The 25835-nt window shown below is 52.8% G+C and overlaps 1 protein-coding gene across 3 annotated transcripts in view; it reads left to right on the plus strand.

Moving 5' to 3' along the window:
• Positions 1-25835, plus strand: part of SPECC1 (sperm antigen with calponin homology and coiled-coil domains 1) — a 134530-nt gene that overhangs the window by 33761 nt on the left and 74934 nt on the right. For all 3 annotated transcript variants that reach the window (XM_015422065.1, XM_015422067.1, XM_015422066.1), the window contains one exon: positions 22756-24314. In XM_015422065.1, coding sequence (XP_015277551.1) covers positions 22756-24314 — 1559 coding nt within the window. The remainder of the gene's footprint in view (positions 1-22755; positions 24315-25835) is intronic.

Raw genomic sequence — 25835 nt, forward strand, 5'->3', positions numbered from 1 at the left:
GGGGTTTTGGCCCCCCCCCCCCCCCCCTTGGGTAACAGGATGATTAAATTCAATTCGGCAACAGATGCCTGGTCTGTCTTGATGGCTTGAGTTTTCCCATCTGGAAACCTGAGATAATAGGGAAGGCACCCTCAGAGAGAGTGCCGTTTTTATTTATTTTTTAAAATCGTGTGTTACTTTGGAAAGGGAAAGTGTTGTATAGGTTATCGGAAAGGGTTGGAGGTGTGTGGCATGCTGGATTGTTTTCACCTGGAAGTAAAGCGGGCTGTAGTTGTTAGAGCATTGGACTATAGTCGGGCAGGCCCGGGTTCAAATCTCTGCTCTGCCATGAAGCTTGTTGGGAGAACGCGGGCCAGTCGCATGTTGTTCGTTTAACCTACCTCACATGGTTGTTGTGAGGGTGGGGGGGAAAAGGAGAAGCACCTCTGAGGAAGGGCGGGGGCGAAAGTGCATGAAATAAATAAAGTAGCTGGCATGTGCTTGGAGATGCATACTTCATAAAGGCTACTTTATGGCCGGTACCAATGTTCCCTCTAAGCTGTGGCATAAAGGCTACTTTATGGCTGGTACCAATGTTCCCTCTAAGCTGTGGAGTCTTGTGAGCAAAAATTCTACTTTGTGAGCTACTGGCATTAAAGTTGTGAGCGAGCAATTTGCCTGCCGCATAAATTAGCTTGCTCTGGAGCCATGTTTCCTGAGCTAAGACAAAAATGTGTGAGCCAGAGGCTAAAAAACTGTGAGCTAGCTCACACTAACTCAGCTTAGAGGGAACAGTGGCCGGTACATAAGATGATAAGGAGAACTCTGCTGGATCAGGCCAGTGAGGGTCCATCAGGCCCAGCCTCCTGTCTCACACAGTGGCCAACCAGTTCCTCTGGAGGGCCAACAACAGGGCCTAGAGGTCCAAGGCCATCTCCTGATGTTGCCGCCTGGCGTTGGGATTCAGAGGTCGACTGCCTCTGAGCGTGGAGATTTGCTGTAGTCACCATGCCTAGTAGCCACGGACAGACAGGCCAGTGTTTTCCTCCCCACTGTCAGATGTCAACATTGATATTGCATGCTCTCTGAACAGGCTCCCCGCACCGTTCTGTTCATCTTATTCCCCAGCCCATGTTGCATTGTGCTGAAAGCACTGTTTACTAATGCTAATCGTCATAGCTAATGGTGATTGTTGTTGTTGCTAACTAACCCAAAGCTGTTAATAATTAGAGGGCATGGCAAGGAGAGGGAGGGTGTGCCGCCTCCCTCAAGACCTCTGGCAGCAGGGGGGAGGGATTTGCCTTCCTATCCTGCTGAAGGGGTTTCCTCTCCAGCCCCTGGTCTTAGAGGCAACCCTGCCCCGGTTGAACCTATATTCTTCAGGTCTAGAAGAATATAGAATTATAGAGACTGAGGGTAAAGGATAGAAGTTAGAAGGTTGAATGGGTAATAACGAACGAATAATTAAATGAAGACGTATTAATGGTTAGAACGTGAATTTGAGGAAGTTGTATGGTGGTTTTTTTAAATGAGGGTAGGATATGGGACTAAGAACAGGATGTTTTTTGGATTGCGAAGTGGATGTATATCGTATGAAATGGTTTGACTGGATGTGTGCTCAAAGTATTTCGATTGTGACTGTATAATCGATGATTGTTTTGTTTGAAAACCAATAAAAACAAAATTAAAAAAAAAAAAGAATTTGGCAGGAAAGATGGAGAGGGGCCAGCCCCTTCCAACTGGTTTCTCTCCCCCGGCCATCCTCCTGGCCAGTCAAGGCTTTTTGGTCTGCCCTCCAGGGCAATTGTTTAGCTGCTTTGTAAGACAGGATACTAAGGTCCTATCCATACGAGGCCTTTTGGGCCGGGAGCGGGACGGAACGGGGGCGGAGCAAACGGGCGCGATCCCACCGCAACATCTGGGAAGCATACCGTCTCCGTCCCTGATCCGGCCCTTCCAGCGCTGCTCCGCACCAAAAAAGAACCACCTACCGAGGTGGTCTTTTCGAAGGGCCGTCATTGCGCCGGCGCATCCCCGGCTCCTGGCCGAACTGCCCATGTGTGAGCATGCGCAGTTTGCCAGGCTCCCCTCCCCACCGTTGCTTTCTCCCCGGCATCTGATCGTGCCGGGGAGCGACGGCGCCGCGGCTCGGGGGATCCGTGAGATCCCGCCACGCCGTCTCAACTTTGCTGCGGCTCACATTAGCCACAGTTTGAGCGTCCTTTTCCCTGCCGTGTGGCAGGGACCAACGAACATCAGAAGAGCCCAGCTGGATCAGGCCAGTGGCCCATCGAGTGCAGCTGGACGACCAACAACAGGGCAGGGAGGCCAAGGCCTTCCCCTAATGTTAATAATGTAAGAAGAGCCCTGCTGGATCAGGCCAGTGGCCCATCGAGTGCAGCATCCCGTCTCACACAGTAGCCAACCAGTTCCTCTGGACGGCCAACAACAGGGCAGGGAGGCCGAGGCCTTCCCCTGATGTTGCCTCCTGGCTCTGGGGAGATTTAGTGCCTCTGAATGTGGATGTTCCTCCCAGTCACTCTGGCTAGTAGCCACTGATAGACTTCTCCTCCACGAATCTATCTAATCCCCCTTTTAAAGCTGTTTGTTCCTGTGGCCATCTCTACATCCTCTGGCCACGGATTCCTCATCTGAATCACTCTCTGCATAAAGAAGTAAAGTAAAGATACGGAACTAGGCGAACCACTGGTCTGATCCAGCATGGCACCGCTAATGTTCACCTGCCCCATCAAACTCCGTGGGGAGTGCCAGAGTTCCAAGCCAACCCCTCTATGCATAGCCCCGTCCCAGGTTCTTTTTCTGGGTGTCTCCTGGAGTTCTGGGAGCCGTAGCCATTTCTTGGGGAGGGAGGGCTTTCCCTAGGGCTGCGTCCTGGCCTTGCAAAGAGCAGGCAGCCAGCCTGGGTTTTCTTTTCCGCTTGGAGGGCCAGGAGCCTGATGTCATTGCCTCCGTGGGGCCTGCTCCAGCAGGGAGCGTGGGTAATGATTAATCTCCGGGCTCCTAGGAGGCTGGGCTCTCGAGAGGCAAAGCCAGGGGCGGGGGAAGAGCTTTCACCACCAGCCCAGCCCTACAGGTTATTTTCTCAGGTAAGGATCAGTGATCAGCACCCGGATGGTGCCAGTCCTGCAGGGTCTGTGCCCGGGCCCCAACATCCCTGGTCACCTCGGGGCAGGGCATTCCCTGTGCAGCAAACGACCTAATGCTGATGTCAAAACGTTAGAATCGGTGAAGCCAGGTGCGGAAGATTCCCGCCCCAGTTCTTGCTTTGCCAGTCTCTGCCAGGACCGGTGTTGTTCTGAGAGACACCTGGACACCCTGGAACATTAACCCGACTCTCTCTCCCTCCCCCCCTCCGATGTACAAAAGTTCTTCTGCTTCCCGGTGGTTCTTACTTGCCAGAAGCAAGGGACTGGTTTTGCAAGGCCAAATAAGACAAGCGCCACATGGGCCGATCTGGCCCCGTGGCGGTTTGGTTGCCCTCGCATCCGTCTTCCACTGTGTGAACTTGACAGCCCAGTGGAGTTTGCATGGATCCCAGCAAGGTCAGGTTTCGCCGCCGCTTTATTTACCCGGCTCCTTGGAAACTCGTCTTCTGATCAGGCTCTGTTTGCCGACTTACAGAGCTCTGCCGCCGCCGGCTCCACTTGATGTCCTTTGGACCTTCTTACAGAGGGTGGCTGGCAGATTGAGGGGGTTGCCTTGGTGGTTTCTCCAGCAGATCTGTCTCCGTGAGATAGACGCCTCTTCCCTGCTGCTTCTTTTGTATAATTTCCCAGAATTTCCATGTCACTCTTCCTGATGTGTGTGGTTCCCCTTCCCCCCACCCCCACCAGGGTTCCAAGAATCTGCTCTTTTCTGATCCATTTTGCTTTTATATTTTTTCCCCGTGACCCTTTTTGTTCCCTGATTCAAGAGGTGCCCCCAAGTAATTTCCTTTATCGGTAGCATATATGTGTCAAAAAACAAAAATGACACCCAAATGGTGTTTTAAAAGGGTAAGCTGAACAGGTGCGGTAGTGTGTGAGGAAAGAGAAAATGGCCCAGAAACAAAGGCGTGTGGGTTCGGTTTGCACGAGGGAGACATGAAAATGGAAACAGTGAGCTTTGAATTGCCAGGGATGCCCTTCCTGAAATGGGGGGAGGGGGGTGCACTTTGAGACGAAGAGGAGATGGGATTTATACCCCACCCTTCTCTTAGAGCGGCTTACAAACTCCTTTCCCTTATCCACAACAGACACCCTGTGAGGTAGGTGTGGCTGAGAGAGCTCTGAAGGAACTGTGACTGACCCAAGGTCACTCCAGCAGCTGCATGTGTGATTAACACATGGAATTCACTGCCACAGGAAGTGACGGCGGCTACAAGCATGGACGGCTTCAAAAGAGAATTAGATAGGCATATGGAGCAGAGGTCCATCAGTGGCTATTAACCACAAGGTATAGATAGGGGCTCTGGGGCAAGTGATGCTCTGTCTTCTTGGTGCTTGGGGGGGCCAACAGTGGGAGGGCTTCTAATGTCCTGGCCCCACTGGTGGACCTCCTGATGGCACCTGGTATTTTTGGCCACTGTGTGACGGAGTGTTGGACTAGATGGGCCTTTGGCCTGATCCAACATTGGCGTCTCTTATGTTCTTATGTGGAGAAGTGGGGAATCAAACCCGGTTCTCCCAGATTAGAGTCCGCACTCTTAACCACTACACCAAACCGGCGTATAATTCAGCTGCTTTGCTTATTGGACAGTTGACAGTCCAAGCTGGCTCTCTTTGGTCCCCGTCTTTTCCCCTGTCTCTTTTTTCATTCGTGCCCAGGCATAAAGAGCTTTCGCTCAGTTTGAATCAGCTGCTGTTCCTTCTTCTCAAGGAGCTTTCACTTGGCTGTGGGGAAGGTGACATAAGGGGAAAGGTGACATAAGGGAAACTCACCGGCTGGCCTTTAGTTCTCTCCTCATCCTCTCCCTTGTCTGTAACATGGGCATAATACTATTGACCTTACTCGCAGAGTTGTCGTGACGTTTGCTAAGCGGATGTATGCGAAATGCTGTGGATTATTTGTTATTAATATTGCTAATTATTTATATTGTGCTGTGGACGTGTGTGGTGAGGGTGTCCCAGGGAAGAAGAAGAAGAGTAGGTTTTTATACCCTGCTTTTCTCTACCCTAAGGAGTCTCAGAGCGGCTTCCTCTCCCCCACAACAGACGCTCTGGTGACGTAGGTGGAGCTGAGAGGGCTCTGAAAGAACTGTGACTGGCCCAAGGTCACCCAGCGGGCTTCATGGGGGAGGAGAGGGGAATCAACCCCCCCCCCAGTTCTCAAGATTAGAGTCCACCACTCTTAACCATTACACTCTGAAAGGATACGTCCCTGCCCCAAGGACCTTGCATTGAACGATCTGACGTAAGGTACATAGGAGAAGGGAGGTACTAATTTTAGTCTTACTATTTGGACTTTGGCCTGGTTCACACGCAAAGGGTGGCTGCTGAGATCAGTTCGACTGTACCACTTCAGACTGCAGGGGGTGGGTGGGTCACCTTTTGGAATGATCCTTATGTTAAAAAACAACAACTTGCTGAGAGAACCTGCAAACAAAGAGAGCAGGCGGAGAGAGCCTTTCCTCCTCTTCACTAGTTTTCTGTTTGCAGGAAGGGTGTTTGTGGGAAAGAACACACAAAGCCGGAATCCACCCCCTGCGGCACGCTGCGCCAGCACATTCTTCTGCATGTGTGAACCCGACCTTTCTGCCTGGCAGCTTTTTGTTCGCAGGGAGGTTTAAAGGTAGTAGGGGGGAGCCTTCCGAATGGGAGTCCTTCGGCTGCGGTCTCGAGCAGCACTTGTCCATTCTCCTGTTTTGGGGCTCTGCCCCCTCTCTCCCCCTTCATGCAGCTATTTGGGTGAAACAGCCTCCATCATTTCAGAAGAGAAGAGGGGCTAGGAGCTCCATGGCAGAGGGGTTTGTTTAAAAGGCAAGGGACTTGGAGCCAGCGAGAGGGGGGGGGGGGCATCAGGCAGGTGTTCCGGGTGGGAAGTCCAGGCCGAACAGGGGCAAGCAAGGGAGGAATTTAGGGTTGCCAACCTCCCAAGTTCCACCTGGAGATTACAGCTGCTCTCCAGGTGACCAAGATCAGTTGCCGCAGAGAAAATGGCTGCTTTGGAGGGTGGACTCCATGGCATGATACCCTGCTGAGGTCCCTCTCTTCCTCAAACCCGGCCTACAACAGGCTCCACCCCCCCCCCCAAAGTCTCCAGGTATTTCCCAACCCGGAGCTGGCAACCCTAGAGAGAGCAGAGGAGCCTAGGGTAACAGAAGGACCGGAAGGTCCCCTTTGTCCTGAACACTTTGGTAACCCTCAGCAGCTCCCCTGCTCTCCGCCATGGCCCCGCCTTCACCTTGGGCACTATGGGCATAACCACCCTGACCTACCTTACAGGGTTATCGTAGGAAGTTGCATTCAAACTAAGGCCTGAGAGATGCATGGCCCATTCTAAATCGCAGTGTAAATGTTCATAATAATAATCCCGGCTCATGAGAAGCCAGTGGGATTTTCAGAGCTGTTCCCCCTCCCTCAGCCGCCCGGTTGGGATGTCTGGCTCTTAAACATTAGGGTTTGGAGCAATGTGCCCTCTAATTCCCCCCCCCCCACCCCCAAGCTGAGCAGTTGACATCCTGAGTAGAATAGAACTTCTGTCATCTTAAAATGGGGAATGAGCCGTGCAAGACCCAGCCCGGCTCCAGATTGCTGCTGAGCGGGCCTTCCTGCATTAATGAGTGTCTGGGCCCAGCCTAGACGGAACACTGGTTTGGAGTCCTCTCTTTAGATAAAGGGTTGACTATCAGGGGAGATGCTTATCTGGTGGAGATTGCATCACCTTTGATGGCGCTTCACCCCTGCTGGAAAACCCTGTCTCTCAGCTGCCGGCTGCCACCCTCCGGGCTGCATTCCTTCCAGGGGAGAGTCCTCCGTGGTTGTAGCCGGCCTACGGAAGAATCTCTTTCCTGGCCCCTGGCCTGAAGAAGAACCCAGGGACCCTGCCTTTGGGCATGCCCCTGCCCACCTCAACTATTTTAAGACCAGGTGGCTGAAAGGATCCTCCATGTGCAGAGGTGGCGTGCTTCTGAGTACCGAGCGATAGATAGCTGTTGCTTGCATACCCTGATTATGGATGTGGAAAGTGCTATCAAGTCGCACCCGGCTTGCAGCGATGCTGGAGGGGTTTTCAAAGCAAGAGGCGTTCAGAGATGGTTTGCCGTTGCCTGCCTCTGCATAGCAACCCAGGTTTTCCGTTTTTGGTCTCCCTTCCAAATGCTAACAAACCCTGCTTGGCTTCCGATACCTGACAAGATTGAGCTGGCCTGGACCATCCAGGTCACCTGATTATAGGCATCCTAAAGGCACTGACAGAGAATCCTTGACTGGGTGGCCTGATCCAACGGGGCTCTCTAGATCATCTTTTACTCACACTCCTCCCTGCTTCGTGTAGACAGAGGTAGGCGGTTGTCCAAGAGGAGGTCTGTATTGTGTGCCCGCCACAGGAACTGAGAACTGTGATGCTATGAGCAGGCTGCAATTTCCTAAAAACCTTGACATTGTTGTTGTTTTTTTAAAGCAAGCTTCTAGCTGGTTGAAAATGCATAGGCTGGATAAGCTTTTCCGAGGTTAAAGGGTAGAGCTGCAGTGCCCTGACTAGCAGAAGAGAGTCTTAATTATGCAAAACCATAAGGTTGTCTGTATAACTTATGTAAAGAGGGGAAATTGTGCTATTTGCATAATTTATGCAGGTTGCAGAATTTCCCGTTCGCTAGAGCCTGGTTTTTATACTGCTTGTGGAATGTGTAATTACTGCATCCAGGAAAGGAAGCATTATACGGTTTCACTGTGCATGATTACTTAAGGTCTGTTCTGCGCGCCCTGCCTAGGTGGTGTCTCGGCCGCTGTCTCTATCCCTCTATATCTCCAGAGTTGGATGCCCAGGCCTGGTGGGCTTGGGAGCCAAAGAGGCTGTGGTATTGATGGCTTTTATATCTTGATCCACTCAGCCGAATCAACAGTCTTTAGCTCTCTGTCCTTGCTGCGGTCACAGCTGGGTCAAGTGTCGTTGCTCAAAGAATGAGATCCGGAGGCAATCTGAAGTGCGTGTAGAAGGTGCCCCGCTATCCACGTTTATCCTGTCCCCTTTGCTGAGTCAGCAGTGCCCTGGCTGTCCTGTCCCGGCACTTTCTGATAACCTGCCTGGGGAGACAGCAGACTTGCAGTGGGAAGGATTACCAGTTTCAGCCGGGTGTTGGCTGTGTGACTAATTCCTCTGCAAATAGACTTGCTCCTGGCTACGGTGGTAGTTTCTTCGTGGCTTGCGTCTCTCTCCTACGTGCACGCAAAGGTGGAGAGACACCTGGTGGTGTCTTTCTGTGAGAGCTGGAGCTGCCACGGTCCAGAGGTTAGAAAGATACAGAGTCCCAACAAGACAACGAGAAATATATGATGTGGCCCTGGAGCAGGACTATACCGCCCTGGATCAGCAGGGGTTATGGTTCAGTGACAAGAGTATGTATTTTGCATGCAGATGGTCCTGTATTTTATTCCCAGCATCATCAGCTGAAAAAGGGGATCGTGGGGCAGCAGGTTTTCAAAAAAGACCTTTGCTGGCTTCTAAAGTAGATTATGGAGGAGACGTCTATCCATGGCTGCTGTGATGATGGCTAAGTTGTTCAGAGGCATCGTGCCTCGGAATACCATTTGCTGGCAGGCAACAGCAAAGGGGAGGCTACAGGAGGAGGCCTTGGCCTCAGCTCTGCTGCTGTGGCATGCCGTCCAGATCACCTGGTTTGCTATTGTTAGAAACAGAGCGGGTGGACTCTGGTTCTGATCCAGCAGGGCTGATCAGGCAGGGGAGTCACATGTTGGAAAAACCACGCTGGAAACTCTTTGTCTGTCGAAAAGTGTCCCGTCCAGGAGAATGCAAGGTCAGAACCCTCCGCTCCCGAAGGAGAGTGGGTTCTGTGCATCCAAGTGTGCAACTCATTCTGCCCCCCCCCATCAAAGAGCAGTCAAGAGGGGTCCAGGAGCGAGCCTTACTGAAGGGCAGTCTGAGGGCCAGGGGCCTCTCTGTGCCCACTCTGAGTTACCCACACAGAGCAACAATACGGAGAGCTGGTGTGGTGGTTTAAGGGTCAGACTCAGATCAGGATCCAGTTCGAATCCCTTGTGCCATGGAAGCTTGCTGAGTGACAGTTGGCCAGACACACTTGCAGCCTAACCCACCTGTCGTAAGGAGGGGACCAGGGAAACTCTCTGTAGGCTGCCACCACTCTGGTACGGGTCTCCTCGGAAGGGCCCAGAGCACCCACCCAGCCTCTTATGTCCGCTCTTTCCCAGTAGGTTGTAGAAGAAGAAGAGATTGGATTCATACCCCGCCCTTCACTACCCAAAGGAGTCTCAGAGCGGCTTACACACTCCTTTCCCTCCCCCTCCCCACAACAGACACCCTGTGAGGTGGGTGGGTCTGAGAGAGCTCTTGACAGAAATGGCTTTTTTTCAAGAACAGCTCTTATCGAAACTACGGCTTGCCCAAGGTCATCCAGCCAGGTGCAAGTGGAGGAGTGGGGAATCAAACCCGGTTCTCCCAGATTAGAGTCCACACACTTAACCACTACACCAAACTTTCTGTGTGACTGAATGAGGCAGAATAAGATGTGACCCAGGCAGAAGAGTAAATGATTTTATTGAAGAGGTCTAGTAACAACTGGTTTTCATATAATTTGTAAAATAATAAGCACAGTAAATGTAAGTAAGCAAACGAATAAAAAGAACCGTAATGCGTCTGTCTGGACTCTTCTTAGCTGTCTTTTGGTGATTGGCTTCACCTTCTGGATGAGGGATCCCTCCGCCTGCAGCAGCTTTTTCTCGGCTCTGCTCCCGAGGAATGAACAACTTCCCACTTTGGACAAGGCCTTTTATCCCTTCTTCTAAGGCACCGCCCCCTACTGCTCTACTGGTGCAAGTTTTCCCTCCAAATCCCCCTGTTAACCAATCACAGGGTCCAAAGGGGGCCTGAGAAATGTAGGCCCTCTAGTCACTCTGGTACAGGCTCCCCTGGGGCCACTAGGCCTCACCATGCAGGTCAAGGCTCCTAACATAGGGTTGCCAGCTTTGGCTTGGGAGATACCTGGAGATTTTTGGGGGGGAGTGCAGCCTGAAGAGGGTGGGGTTTGAGGAGGGGAGGGACTCCGATGGCGTAGCATGCCATAGAGTCCACCTTCCAAAGTGGCCATTTTCTGCAGGTGAACTGACCTCTGTCACCTGGAGATCAGTTGTAGTCCCAGGAGATCTCCAGCCACCCCCTGGAGGTTGGCAATCCCATCATAACACCACCTCAGAGCGGTTTTTTTGTGAGGATAAAATGGAGGAGAGAATGATGTAAGCCTCTTGTGTCCCCATTGGGGAGAAAGGCTGGGTGAAATGAAGTAAATAAACATGAAAGAGAAAGCCAGCAATAAAAAATGCAAGCGGAGATTGGGAGGGGGGGTGCAAGGAAAGTTTTTCCTGGTGCCTGGAACTAGTCATGGGAGCTGGAATCTCCCTGCCCCGCACCCAGCCTGTGGATACCTTCTGGGTCATTTCTTGGCCTTTCCCTCTGGCGGGCCCAATGTGGAACCCGGGCGAGGGAGAGCAAGCGGGGATCCCTGCCAGACTGGGACAGGATCCATCCTGTCTGCCTGCAGCCCCCGTCTCCTCCTGCCGGTTATCTCTCCTGCAAGCTTTCCAGCTTCCGCCCTGGACTCCTCCTGTCTCCTGCAGCCCGCTGGGCGCAGCACACGAATCGGAAAATGCTCCTCTATCTCGCCGTTCCACAGTGTGGGCTGTTCAGGAATTGGCTTCTGCCTGCGGATAGTCCTCTGCCGCCCTCCCCCTTCCAGCAACCCAAAGGGCCTGGCGAGCGGGAGGGGGAACTTGGGTTCAATTCTGCCTCTTCTGTCTTCCCTTTGTCTGCGTCCTCCCTCTCCTTGCCTCTTCCTCTCCCCCCTGCTCTTTGGAGCCCATAGCTAAGCAGTGGGGGAATGTGCCTGTATCTATTATTTAGAGCCCGCGTGCTCCCTGGGCCTGGCAGGGGGTTGCCACGACTGTCTTTTGTGCTGTCAGTCTTTGATGAATGAGTAATTGAGCTCAGCTCTGGAGGGACCATCGGGAATAACCACCAAGAGGGTGGGACTCCCTTGGGGGGGGCTGTTAAGGCATGTGTGCTGGCGTGATTGCTGGGGTCTCTTCTGCCTGCTACTCTCCAGAAGGCTCTTTCACACCAATAAAGACTCCATATCTGCCTTTGCTGAGGCTGGCCCAAAGTCCATCGTGCTTGGCATTTGATGCCTAGCAGGGCAGGCCATGGAAACACAAACATAACCGATGGATTCTCTAGCGTTGGTTCTTCAGCAGCCTGCTGCCCCTATACAGCTGACTGCTCTCTGGCCCTGGGTTAGGGAATTTCTGGCGTTTCGGGTGTGTGTGGAGCCTGAGGGGGGCTTTAGCAAGTCCACCCTCCAAAGCAGCCACTTCCTCCAGGAGAACCCCTCTCTGTTGCCTGAAGATCCATTGTCATTCTGGGAGGTCTCCAGGCCACAGCTGGAGGTTGGCAACCCTAGTTTGCAGGTCCGCCTTCAGCTCAGAGCTTTGGCATAACAACCATATCCCCAGATTGAGGTGACAGTGGAGGCATCAGGACATTTTCCCTGCCCGGCGAGCAAACAGGCCAAGGCCGCCTCGTTCCCGATCATTCATGGGCAAAGGGAAGGAATGGTGTTCACACCCTCCACTCGGAAAGCAGCAGCGTGTTCCCCGTTGTGCGGCACTTTGCGGGTGTGTGAGGTCAGTTCTCCCCGACTCCATTTCCGGCTTGAAGTTTGGTGACCAGTTTGGACTTTTGTCGGCGCCATGAACCGAACCGAACCGACGCCTCACCTGGGTGAACCGCGGCCTATGGAGGTCCGCACAAAGCCAGCTCTTACCAACATGGCGGAAGGAAGCCGGGGCTGGCCAAAGGGAAGGCGGAGCCGGGTGGTGATGCTGGCCGAAATGAGTCTCGAACAGGCCCTTGGCCTGATAGGTTGGGCCAAAGTTTTTCTGGGTGAGATCACTGGGCCGCCTGGAGGGAAACTTTCCACTGCTGTTTGGGGGTCGGCTCCCAGCTGCTCCGCCAAGGCAGGAATCCTTTGCCATCTGAAGGTCAAGGGGGCACAGAGCGGGCATGCCGGCGAGTGTGAGTACCGTGCCATGCTACTGTTTGCAAGAGGACAAAAGAAACAGGTGCCTGAACGGGACACTCACCAGAGGAGGAAAAGCGAAGAAGCCTTTAAAAGAGAATGTCACAGGAGACTGAATGGGAAAGAAGCGCCCCCTCCCCCAATACACCTTCTGCATGTTTCACTCTTTCTGTCTCTGGTTGGTATGGAACGTAAGGTCCTCTTGACCGGGCACTTTGGTGTGGCCTTCACTTGCAGCAGTTGCTGGCAGAGCGTTTAGTAACAGGGTCACAGCCTGGGCAGGCATTCCACAGAGGGCGCCTGGGGCCGTTCCGTCAGCAGCTGGGGCTGCGCCGTCCGCCAAGGAAAGAAAATGGCTCCAGCCAAAAGAATATATATATATTTTTTAAGTAGGACATGGCTTCCTGGATGAAGGCATTTGGCTTTTCCCACCCCTCAGGTGTACGTGATCACAGCAGAGACTGCTGAACGAGTTACTTGTCTTCCCTGGAAACTGTAGGGCATAGGGCTACTGGCCCCAATCCTCTGCCTTGAACATCAGCCTGGCCTATCCGGAGGGTGAGACAGGCTAAGGTGTTTCCAGCCTTATATCCCTGCTGGGAGCAGCACCATTTACCAGATTTCTTTAGGCTTGTAAGCATTAGGGGCTTGAAACACCAAACCTCTTCCCATGAAAACTAGAAATGGCAGGTGTGTGTGTGCAGAAATGTCTGTGGGTATCAGGGACTCTTCTCTGGGGCTTGAACCAGGAACTTCACGGTCAGATCTTTCTTGAACATATGGACACATGAAGCTGCCTTATACCCTTGGTCCATCAAGTTCATATGCTGCCGAAGGCTTTCATGGCCGGAGTTCATTAGTTGTAGATTTTCTGGGCTGTATGGCCGTGGTCTTGGCATTGTAGGACCTGATGTTTTGCCAGCAGCTGTGACCGGCGTCCTCAGAGGTATAACACAGAAAGATGGAGTACTCTCTGTGTCAAGGTGAGAACAATTATTGTCTAAGGCTGGCACTGGCTCCAGAGGTTCTCAGGCAGAGGTTTTTCATATCACCTATCTACCTGACCCATTTAACTGGAGGTGCCAGGGATTGAACCTGGGACTTTCTGCATGCCAAGCAGATGCTCTACCACTGAGCCACAGCCCTCCCGCATAAGGAGGGTGGTGAGCTACCATGAACTGCAGGGTTTCATTCCTTCAGGTGCCTAATGAAATAGAAGAAGAGGAGATTGGATTTATACCCTGCCCTTCACTACCCAGAGGAGTCTCAGAGCGGCTTACAATCTCCTTTCCCTTCCCCTCCCCACAACAGGCACCCTGTGGGGTAGGGTAGAGTTGAGAGAGCTCAGAGAACGGCTCGTGAAAGAACAGCTCTGAGAGAACTTACAACTGATCCAAGGTCACACCAGCAGCTGCATGTGGAGGAGTGGGGAATCAAGCCTAGTTTTCCCACTTTAGAGTCCGTGCTCCTAACCACTACACCAAACTGGTTGTGTGCAGCATTGGCCCCTGCTATTGGCTGGCAGTGTGAGGCCTCTGGATTGGCCAGGCTGGAGCTCTCGGTGGCTGTCGCACAATCAAGATTAGGGAAGATGGAAACAAGCAGTAAAGCAGCCATTTCCTCAGCTTCTGTAAACCCTGCTGTTTTGAAGCCCAGCGTAGCCATTACAGCTCTAGCTGGGCCCCATCAGAGCCTGTGCGTCTCTAATGGGCATTCTCAGTACCGTTACCAAACAGCTGTTCCCAGGGATTTTTTTTGCAGTAGAGCCATGAGTCTTAGGATGCTCCTACATTTCACAGGCTGCCTGTTTTTACTTTTAAAAAAAATGGTTCAATTGTGCTTCTTCATTGTACACATCAAACCCACAGGCGTTTATTTTTTGCATCATTTTCTGTATCCCTACGCTGAATTTCTCCCACTAAATACACTCTGTTTTTAATAGGATTTTTTTTTTTTTTGGCATCAGCTGCATAAAAATGTCCTAAAAGAAACAACTCAGGAAGGGCAGCGGCAAAACCGGGCAGAACAGAACAGCTCACGACGGCGACAGATGGATGCAGAAGGGAACTAAAAAGGGCAAATTGGGGCATCGCTACGTGACAGTTAAACTGGCATGAAAAATTCCAAAGCAGTGGGTACCCAAGGGTGCCAAGGTGCCATTGGAAGGCCTTCAAAAATAGGACAACCTTGGAGCGGGACAGGAACTTCCTCTTGGTTTGGGCAAGTGGACTTGACTCCACTGTTGTGAAAGAGCGGAAATCCAGACCACTAAATCAGATGCACTGGTCTCCTGTCCTCCTTTATCCAGTGATTCCATGATATACGAGTAGGACCATCAGCCGCTCGCAGAAGTGGGGAAAAGCTGCACAGGGTGCGGCCGCTGCTTTCCAGTTTCCCCAGCTGCAGCTGCTGAAATGCAGCCGGGGTGTGGGTGGGCCGCTTGTGTTCTGGCCAGAAAATGCCTGCTATCTCTCCTTTCCCCCCCCCTCCCTGAACACTGCGGCCTTTGTCTTTGGCCTTTTATTACGCCTGTAACACAGCACAGAGCTGCACTGTGCAAAGTACCCTTCCCCCCATTCAGTGTGTGTGTGTTTTGTGGGGAGGGGTATCTTTCTTCCAGCCCCTGCACACACACCCCACACTGTTCGCTGTGCTGACTGCAAAACCTTTTCATGTCGAGAGAAGGCGCAGAGGAGAATGTTCCCTTTTCTGTGGTCCATTTCAGTGCAGGCATTACCCACTGCTGTGCTCTCTGGGGATGCTTCATCCGCCAGCTCCAGTGACCCAAAAGTGCATTTGCCATACAAACCCTCACAGGTTGGCAAGCTGGAGTTGCCTAATGGGTAATGGGTAATGGGTGGCTCAAGTGGTTAAGACGCTGAACTGCAGGATGTGGAAGGTCAGTAGTTCGAGACCCAGGTGCCGCATGACGGAGTGAGCTCCCATCTCTAGTTCCAGCTCCTGCCAACCTAGCAGTTCAAAAGCAAGAAATTGCAAGTAGATAAATAGGTACCACTTCGGTGGGAAGGGAACAGCGTTCCGTGCGCCTTGGTGTTTAGTCATGCTGGCTACATGACCACGGAAACGTCTTCGGACAGCGCTGGCTCTTCGGCTTTGAAACGGAGATGAGCACCGCAACCCTAGAGTCGGATTCGACTGACTTTCGAGCAAGGGAACCTTTACCTTTACTTTAACGCATTGCAGTCACGGAGAACGTAGCCCACACGTTGCATTCTTGACCACAGAAATTTCTGGCACCCCAAAGTTCTTTACTGGTTTACATGCATAATGCGCCGTCAACTTGCAGCCAACTTCTGGCGACCCCAGCAAGGGGCTTCTAAGACAAATGAGACGCAGAGGTGGCTTGCCATTACCTTCCTCTTCAGAGTCGTCCTCAGTGGTCTTCCATCCAAGTACCAACTCTTACTGGTTTACTTCTGCCTAGTTAAATTAATCAATACTATTTATGTTCCTCTTTTCATCCATCATGAAGCTCAAAGAATCCGTGGGGTTCGCAGGAGGTCTCTCATCCAAGCATGAGCTAGATCCAGGCCAATGTAGCTTCAGTGAGGCAAGAAGAAGAAGAGGAGATTGGATTTGTACCCCGCCCTTCACTACCCAAGGGAGTCTCAGAGCGGCTTAAAAACTCCTTTCCCTTCCCCTCCCCACAACAGACACCTTGTGAGGTAGGCAAGGCTGAGAGAGCTCTGACAGAAACTGCTCTTTTCCAAGAACAGCTGTGCCAGAGCTACGGCTTGCCCAAGGTCATCCAGCAGCTGCATGTGGAGGCGTGGGGAATCAAACCCGGTTCTCCCAGATTAGAGTCCGCGCACTTAACCGCTACACCAAACTGGCAACCGTATCCCATGGCCTTTAACCGTACCTAGGCCATTCCCATCTTGGTGCATTATTTTTGGCCTAAAAGGGACACACACCCCCAGTGTGTTATAACCCTTTCTTGCCTCCAGATAGCCTCCAATTGGCATGTTCAGTTGAAAGAACCGGGTATCAGGCGCTCAGGGAAGGTCTTTCTCTGCCCGCAGCCTTGGAACCAGATGGATTGATGGGCTGGCTCCGTAGAAAAACAGAGCAGAAGTCCAGTGGCACCTTAAAGATTACTGTTTAATTTTGTATGATTTTTGGTGAATCCATTGTATCTGAGACGGTGAGCTCCAACTCACAAAATCACATACTGGTATAAATATTGCTAGTCCATAGGGTTGCCAAGTCACCTAGCACAGCGAGGGAGACCCGGTCCCGGAGATTCGCGCACGTGCTTTGTGCGCGTGTGGTGTGATGACATCACCCGGAAGTGACATCATCACATTGGGCATGTCACCGGCCAACACTCTAGCAATCAGCCTGGAAACTCTATGGTACCATAGAGTTTTCAGGCTGATTGCTAGAGCGTCGGCCGGTGGCATGCCTGGCATGATGACGTCACCTCCGGGTGACGTCATTGTGCCGAGCACGTCGGCCCGAAATGGGCACTTTGGGGGTGGGGTTCCCCCCGCCAGCCTGATCCGGACCGGCAGGTTGGGGGCCCTTTCGGCGGGAAAACCTCTGCCCCTCCAGGGGACTTGGCAGCCCTACTAGTCCACTGCTGTGAACCGGATAGCCCAGGCTAGCCCCATCTCATCAGATCTCAGACGCTAAGCAGAGTCAGCCATGGTTAGTACTTGGATGGGAGACCACCACGGAAGTCCAGGGTCGCTACGCAGAGGCAGGCAACTGAGGGTCTCTTGCCTTGAAAACCCTGCAGGTTCACCATGAGTTGGTTGCGGCCTGATGGCACTTTCCACCACCACCAAGACGCCACTGGTCTTCTGATTTGCTACGACAGACTGCCACAGCTACCCCTAACTCTGTGTAAGACAGCTTCATATATCCGTGTGCCCAGAGGCTGTCTTTACCCACTAGTAAAGCTTTAAAGGTAAAGGTTTCCCTTGCTCGAAACCCAGTCGAATCCGACTCTGGGGTTGCGGTGCTCATCTCCGTTTCCAAGTCGAAGAGCCAGCACTGTCCGTAGACGTTTCCGTGGTCATGTGGCCAGCATGACTAGACGCCGAGGCGCACGGAACGCTGTTACCTTCCCACCGAAGTGCAATTTCTTGCTTTCAAACTGCTAGGAGCTAGGACCGGAGACGGGCGCTCACTCCGTCATGTGGCACTTGGGTCTCGAACGGCTGACCCTCCCGCAGTATCGGCAGTCTCAGACTGCCCTGTGTGTTGCCAGTCTAACTCCAGCAGTGATGTGACTTTGAAGCCCTCCCTGTTTTTGTCTGTGGGCAAACTTCTCACCGCATCTGAATTAAAACTCAGCGAGTCTGCCAGGGGGCCCAGCTTGGCCCACAGCCTGGTGTCTGGAAGGTCGGGCGAACTGGGTGGCAGACCCCTGGCTGCCCTCCCTTAGGAAATCCCTTGTTGGTTTCATTCTAACCGTAGGACTTTCCAGAGTGCCATGCAGAGAGAAGCCCCCGTGGCAGAGATTCAGAGCCCAGATTGCCCCCATCGCAGTCTCTCCCCTTTCCTCCCCCTGTAGTAGGACCTTGTCCAGATCTCCTGCCACCGTTCATTTAAATGCAAATGATTTAATTTCTGGCAATTTGTGTGTTTGAGAAGGAGCGGCAGGCGCACTCGTTCCCAGGAAGGAATTGATAGTCGGGATTTGCAATTAAGTGCACGTAATGTGATTAAAAGAATCAAAGGCCCCCTTGTTTGCTGTCAGTGCCTTAACGATGCGACTCTGGGGGTTTGCTGCGTTGGGGAAGGAATTGTTTGGCCGGGTGCCTCCATCACAAATGGCCGTGTCCCCCCTCCCCCCAAGCTGCGGGGTCTGAAGACCGAGGACCAACTGATGACTGTGTGTGTGTGTGTGAGAGAGAGAGAGAGAGAGAGAGAGTTCTGCCACATGGCCATGGCCAAGTTCTTTTATGTCTTTTTCTGCCACATATTTTTACATGTAGGAAAGCCTAGGATTACCGACTGTGCTTTGGGAAATTCCTGGGGATGGAGAGGGGGAATCCTGGGGGAGGGTAGACTTTGAGGAGGGGGCTCCACAGGGATGCGATGCTCCAGAGCACGCCCCCCCCCCTTCCCAAGCTGCATGCTGTTCCCTCCAGGTGAGCTGGGTTGCCCTGGACAATGTTCCCTCTAAGATGAGTCAGCATGAGCCGGCTCACAGTTTTTTAGCCTCCGGCTCACACATTCTCTCGTCTTCGCTCAGGAAGGATGGTTCCAGAGCAGTGTTCCCTCTAAGCTGAGTTAGTGTGAGCTAGCAGTTTTTTAGCCTCCGGCTCACACATTTTCGTCTTTGCTCGGGAAGGAGGGCTCCAGAGCAAACTGATTGATGCAGCAGCCAAATCACTCGCTCACAACTTTAATGCCAGTAGCTCACAAAGTTGAATTTTTGCTCACAAAACCCCACAGCTTAGAGGGAACATTGTTCCAGAGCAAGTTAATTTATGCAGTAGCCAGATTGCTCACCCACAACTTTACTGCCAGTCGCTCAGAAAGTAGAATTTTTGCTCACAGGACTCCACAGCGTAGAGGGAGCATTGGTTGCCAGTTGCCAAGTCTGGTTTGGAAAATTCCTGGAGATCTTTGGGGGTAGAGCCTGGGGAGGGTGGGGTTTGAGCAGGGGGATGACTTTAGTGGGGGATAATGCCGTGGATTCCACCCTCCAAAGCAGCCCTTTCCTCCAGCGGAGCTGACGTCTGTCGCCTGGGATCTGGGGGAACTCCAGAATTCCACCAGGAGCTGGGCAGCCCCAGCGGGCGTCTTGATTCAACGTCCGCACTCTTCCCAGGTAGCTCAGTGGTTGTCTTATCTGTACTTGGTCCAGATTTCAAAAAAGTCGTCCCGCTCGATTTGGAGACCTGCTTTTCAGTTTTGTGAGAAGTTTATCTCAGGGCTTCCCGTTTTGCGTCTGCTTCCTTCAGTCGCACCAGTTGGTTTGAAGGTAGGGTTGCCAGTCTCCAGGTGGCACCTGGAGATCTGCTGTTATAACTAGACTTGGCAGGTCCTACCCGGCAGCCGGCAGCCGGCAGGGGGATCCTTGGTCCTGCCCGGGATCTTCTGCTGTGCAGGGACTGCGATGACATCACTCGGATGTTATGTTACGGCCGTTCCGGGGGTTACGCTCTAGTTTTTGGGCAAAACTCTAGAGTTTGTAGCCAATTTTACCATTTTCTGCCCCAAAACTGAAGCATCGACGTGTGACGCCATTCGCTGGACAGACCCGTAGCATCCAACCCTTGACATTGTTGTGCATTTTTAAAAAAATCCTTCCACATATGGTGCCGCTTCTACATGGAGACAGTTCTCTGCATCCCTCTTGTTGATGCCGTAACTGGAAGAGGCATTTGCTGTGACAACGGAACGTCCACAAAGCAGATTCTTCTATACTTTCTTGGCTCAGCCTCCCTCCCTGGTGGCTACCATTTTCCCCATCCACTTTTTAAATTTTTTTGCTGTCAACCCACAGCTACCTTATGGTGACCCCTGGTGGCGATTTCAAGGCAAGACATGTTCATGGTTTTGCCATTGCCTGGTATTCGCGACCCCGGTAATCCTTAGCGGTCTCCCATCCAAATCCTTGACCAGGGCTGATCCTGCTTAGCTTCTGAGATGCGGTGCAAAATGGGTCTAGTCTGGGCTATCCACATCAGGGCCTCCATCCGCTGGAGGGATTTTTTAAAGAAATCAGGAATTGCTAGATTGCTATAGCGTCACTTTCGCCTTGGAAGTCCACAGTTAAAAGAGCTGGAGACTTTTTAAAAAAAATTAACAGTGTGGCGATCCAACAACTCCCCAAGGTCAAGATGCGGAGCCGTGTTAGTCTGTCTGTAACAGCAGAAACGAGCAAGGGCGCAGTAGCATCTCAAAGATGAACAAAATTTGTGGCAGGGGAGGAGCTTTCGTGAGTCACTGAAGAAGTGAGCAGCTCATACCTTACCACAAATTTTGTTCATCTTTAAGGTGCCACCGGACTAATTTCTAACAATTCCCAACTCATTTGTTTTTTTTAAAGGCCAAAATAGATCTCTGGAATGTGTGTGTGGGTTTTTTTTGACATGGGGGTCGAACTAAGAAGAAGAAGAAGAGATTGGCTTTATACCCCGCCCTTCACTACCCAAAGGTGTCTCAGAGCAGCTTACAAACTCCTTCCCCTTCCCCTCCCCACAACAGACACCCTGTGAGGTAGGTGGGGCTGAGAGAGCTCTGACAGAAACTGCTCTTTTTCAAGGACAGCTCTTATCAGAACTGTGGCTTGCCCAAGGTCATCCAGCCAGGTGCAAGTGGAGGAGTGGGGAATCAAACCCCGCTCTCACAGATTAGAGTCCGCACACTCAACCACTACACCAAACTGGCTCTCCTTGGAAATAAGGGAAATGGTGTCAGTGTGGGCAGGACTTGCAAAAGGCACACCTTCTGACCTTCATGGCGTCATCCAAAGGCACTGTGACTTCAGCCATTGCCAAAAGACGGTACCAAATTGATGGACGCGTGGTCGCACCGGGTGGCGGGGGGGGGGCAGAAGCAGGACACGTAGAGGAAAAGGTCACATGGATGCCCAGGAAGCGTGTGCCCCCGCTGGCTGAGCAAGTGGAGATGGGGCAGCGCTAGCTGAGCATGTCTGGCCATTGTGATGATGGGAGCTGGCTCAAAAAATGTTGTCTCTGTGTGTCTTTTGGCATCTGAAGAGTAAAGCGTGCCTCCCCATTTCCATCCAAAAATTACCCCTGTACAGCGATCGAAAGTTTGGAAAACGCTCTTCCAAAACGCCGCTTCTTCCAGCCAGAAACTCTGACCAATCTTTTCCAGCCTAAAGCTCTTTTCTTCCTCTGTCCATCCAGATTCAAGAGTCCAAAAAAACCAAGTGTTCCTTTCACACCCTGCCAGTGTTCCCTCTAAGCTGAGTTAGTGTGAGCTAGCTCACAGTTTTTTGTCTTAGCTCAGGAAGGATGGCTCCAGACTGCAGTGTTCCCTCTAAGCTGAGTTACTGTGAGTTAGCTCACAGTTTTTTAGCCCCCGGCTCACACATTTTTGTCTTAGCTCAGGAAGGACGGCTCCAGAGCAAACTAGTTTGTGCAGTAGCCAAAACCACTCGCTCACAGCTTTAATGCCAGGAGCTCACAAAGTCGAATTTTTGCTCACGAGACCCCACAGCTTAGAGGGAGCATTGTACCCTGCCTAGTCAGGCGAGGGGGGCCAAGGGGCTTTCCAGCAGTTTGGGACCAGAGCAGAAGGTTGGGATGTTGTTGTCATCCAGCATTCAAGTGTCGAAACAAAAAAGCCAGAGGCGAAGGCCCCTTGCTGTGTATAACCCAAAGAGCATTTCAAAGGACACTCCCAGCACTGAGGCAGGGGTCCCCAACCTTTTTGAGTCTGCGAGCACATTTGGAATTCCGACACGGCATGCTGGGCGCAGCGACACAAACGCCTGCTGCAGGAGGCGGAGACAGCCACCAAACGATTGCCACCGCTTAAGTAACGCAGTGCAGATCCCTGTGCCGGAGTGGCAGCTGCCGCCAATGCAACACTTTTTAAAAAAAATCGCACAGCCAATCAGATTTGCAGTGGCCAATCAGAAGCCCTGCTAGGCCAAAGCCCTAGCTGGCCCCACCCACTTCCTAAATACACCTGGCAGGCGCCCAGAAGAGATGTCAGCCCATGGGCAATACATTGAGGCCCCCTGTTCTAAGTGCATTTTAGCGTATGTTTTCAGTGTGGCGTTCCGGCTGTTGAATCTGTTACACGTTTTCTGTCTTCCTGTAAATTGTATGCAGTGCAAAGAGCTAGTGCATTTGCTGCACTTACGGCTACTTTTCCCGCCCACTCTGTGGAATACCGTCTGTTAGATCTCCTTTTGGGGTCCCACAAGGGGACTGTAGAAACCGTGGCAAGATTTATCTCCTGGGCACCAAAACAAGTCCTGGGAGCCAGTTTGGTGTAGTGGTTAAGTGCACGGACTCTGATCTGGGAGAACCGAATTTGATTCCCCACTCCTCCACTTGCAGCTGCTGGATGACCTTGGGCAAGCCATAGTTCTGTCAGAGCTGTCTGTGAAAGAGCAGTTCCTGTCAGAGCTCTCTCAGCCCCACCTGCCTCACAGGGTGTCTGTTGTGGGGAGGGGAAGGGAAAGGAGTTTTTAAGCCGCTCTGAGGCTCCGAGTGAAGGGCGGGGTATAAATCCAATCTCCTCCTCCTCCTATTTTAATTGATTGGGTTCTAAGGACTTTGACCTCATTCTTCTAGGAGGCTTTCTGATAGTTTAGCTGACTTTCAAAATTTTACTAAGTTCCATCCTTTTATTATGGGATGCTTTTGATTCTGAATTGTGTTCCATCTGTGCATTGCACTGTTACTGAGCTTTTGCATTGGGCCCACCATGACTAAGTCAAAGAAGCCATCGTGCTTTACAGACTATTCCATCGGGAATAAACTGAGGATACTCTGTTGACGCGCCTTCCCCGAGGCCTGAACTGTTTTCCTCCTTCCCTTTCCTAGGTTCCATCCCATCCTCGAAGCGGACTGGCATCCCAGCTCCCCGGGAGCTGCCAACGGCTGCCGTGGCCAGAGAAAAAGCCGTCCTGCGACCCAGGAAGACCCAGCCCAGCCCAACCTCCTCGGGGACACCGACGCCTACCAAGCACTTGCGCCCGGCCATCAAGTCCAAGAATGAGGCCGAGGGCGGAGACAAGGCAGATCTGGAGTCTCAGGTTAAGGAGCTCCTGGCCGAGGCCAAGACGAAAGATTCTGAGATCACCAAACTCCGCAGCGAGCTGAAGAAGCGCCAAGAGCCGCCAAGCGGCGTCGACACGGCCGGCCTCTTGGACCAAAACGCAGATGCCTTGCCGTCATCACCAGCCAAGCTGGAGCCGTTTGTGAGGGCCCTCCAGGAGAAAAACAAGGCTTTCCAGAGAGAGCTGCTGAGCCTGGGGGAAGAGAACCGGCTCTTGAAAGAGAAACTAAGTCATGTAGAGCAGTCGCCGTCGACAGACACGGCAAGCAGCGGCGGCGGCAGCAGTCTTCCGACCCCCCTGACGCAAGAGTCCAGCTTTGGCAGTCCCACCAAACTCCCCATGCAAGGCATCGCGGGCGACGGCTACCAGCGAGTGAATGGGCCTCCCTTGCGGAATTCCGGGTCTTCCAGTAGCGACGTCACCAAGGCTTCCCTGTCGCCCGACAATTCCGACTTCGAGCACATCATGGACGTACCGTCGAGACCCGTCTCCTCCAGCAGCACCCCCTTCAAGACCTCCCGATGCTCGACCTCGGGGAGTTCGCCCAACAACGCCAGCGACCTCTCGGTGGCCTCCCTCACGGAGAGGATCCAGAAGATGGAAGAGAACCACCACAGCACGGCGGAAGAGCTGCAGGCCACCTTGCAGGAGCTCTCCGACCAGCAGCAGGTGGTCCAGGAGCTGACCGCCGAGAACGAGAAGCTGGCCGAGGAGAAGGCCATGCTGGAGACGTCCTTCTGCCAGCACCGGGAGAGGGCCGAGAAGCTGAGCCAAGAGAACGAGAAGCTGGTGGCCCTCCTGCAAGAGCGGACGAAGAACGACGAGAGCAAAGCCCACGACGCCAAGGTCCACGAGCTGGAGCAGAAGTGCGCCGAGCTGATGGAGAAGGCCCAGTTCGAGAGGGAGAAGATGCTGAATATCCAGCAGCAGCTGACCAGCAGCCTGCGGAGCCTGGAACGGGAGCACCAGGACTCCCAGGCGGCCGTCAAGGGGCTGAGAGAAGGGAACGAGAAGCTGAGCGCCCTCGTGGAGGCGGAACGGCAAGGCAACGCCGCCCTGGCCAAGACGCTGGAGGACTGCAGGATCTCCCTGGAAGGCCTGAAGATCGAGAACGGCTCTCTCCGGTCGCAGCTGGACAGCGAGAAACAGAAGGCGGCGGCGATCGACGCGATGGGCTCCGACGCCGACAATTCAGAAGTCCGCGAGATGCTGAAAGTGACGCGGGCAGAGAAGGACCAGCTAGAGCTGGCCTGCACCGAGCTCAAGCAGGAGCTGCTGAAGGCGAATTGCGAAGTGAAGGCTGTGCAGGGGCAGCTCTCGAAGGTAACGTGGCGATGGCACTTCCTCTCTGTCCTGCGCAGCGGGAATTCCAGGGCCCTGTCTGGGACAGCCTCAAAGGGGCTGGGAGAGCTGAGCTGGAAGGGCTGCAGGAGCGGGGCAGCTTTGTCAGGGGGCGTCACAATCTGCCGGTTTGGTGGAGCGGTTAGGAGCACGGACTCTAATCCGGGAGAACCGGGTTTGAGTCCCCGCTCCTCCACGTGCAGCTGCTGGTGTGACCTTGGGTCACTCACAAGTTCTCTCGGAGCTGTTCTCTCAAGGGCAGTACTTGAGAGTGCTCTCTCAGCCCCACCTTACCTCACAGGCAGTGTTCCCTCCAAGCTGAGTTAGTGTGAGCTAGCTCACAGTTTTTTAGCCTCCGGCTCACCCATTTTTGTCTTAGCTCAGGGAGGAGGGCTCCAGAGCAAACTAATTTACGCAGCGGCCAAATCGCTCGCTCACCACTTTAATGCCAGTCGCTCACAAAGTAGAATTTTTGCTCACAAGACTCCACAGCTTAGAGGGGAACATTGCTCACAGGGTGTCTGTTGTGGGGAGGGGAAGGGGAAGGAGATTGCAAGACGCTCTGAGACTCCCTTGGGTAGTGAAGGGCGGGGTATAAATCCAGTCTCTTCTTCTGCTTCTGCTTCTTCAGCTGCTGTGTGGAAGGGCATCCCAAACAGTCGTTCACCGGGGCTGCTGCTTTGCAGTGATAGCACTGGCAATGGCAAAGGGTCTTCTGTGTGAGGTATTCCCCCTGGGGTATTCTTGCACCCCCCATCCCCCCCCCATTGCCACTGGAGTGGTCTTTGCCTGCTATTTTCTAAAAAGGTCGTAGCTCTGTTGACACAGTCTAGCAGTATTCTAGTAATACATTTACTAGTGATCTTTAAAAAAAAAGAAGAAGAAGAAGCCAGAAAAAGAAACCTGCCGGTTATGGAGGGCGGGGAGGGTAGAAATGACAGGCACAGGAGAAAACGGTAGGAAAAGAGGCAGTCGAGGTGTGGAAATCCACAGTTCCCTGGATTGGCTTTGGGTATGACATTTCAAGAAAGATCGTGCCGAGGCAGGTTTGGATAAACCTGAAAAGTGGGACAATCCCGCATGGCAGAATTATGCGGAAGCCCCCAAAACAGCCACTGCAGTTTGTTAGGGGGGATGGTTCTGTGCTCACTGTGGAAAATGTGGGGCATGTACCCACGATTAGATAAATTCAAGGAGGATAATATCAATAGCTACTAGCCACGGTGGCTGAGGGGGACTTCCACGTTCAGAGGCACTAAGCCTCTGAATCTCAGAGCCAGAAGGCAAGCTCAGGGGAGGGTCTCGGCCTCTCTGCCCTGTTGTTGGTCCTCCAGAGGAACTGTTTGGCCACTGTGTGAGACAGGATGCTGGGCGAGATGGACCCTCAGTCTGATCCAGCAGGGCTCTTTTGATGTTCTTATCAGGGGAAGGCCTCGGCTTCTATGCCCTTTTGTGGGCCCTCCAGAGGAACTTTTTGGCCACTGTGTGAGACAGGATGCTGGA

This window comes from Gekko japonicus, unplaced genomic scaffold (genome assembly GCF_001447785.1).
Source record: "Gekko japonicus isolate JY-2015 unplaced genomic scaffold, Gekko_japonicus_V1.1 scaffold182, whole genome shotgun sequence".
Classification (NCBI taxonomy): domain Eukaryota; kingdom Metazoa; phylum Chordata; class Lepidosauria; order Squamata; family Gekkonidae; genus Gekko; species Gekko japonicus.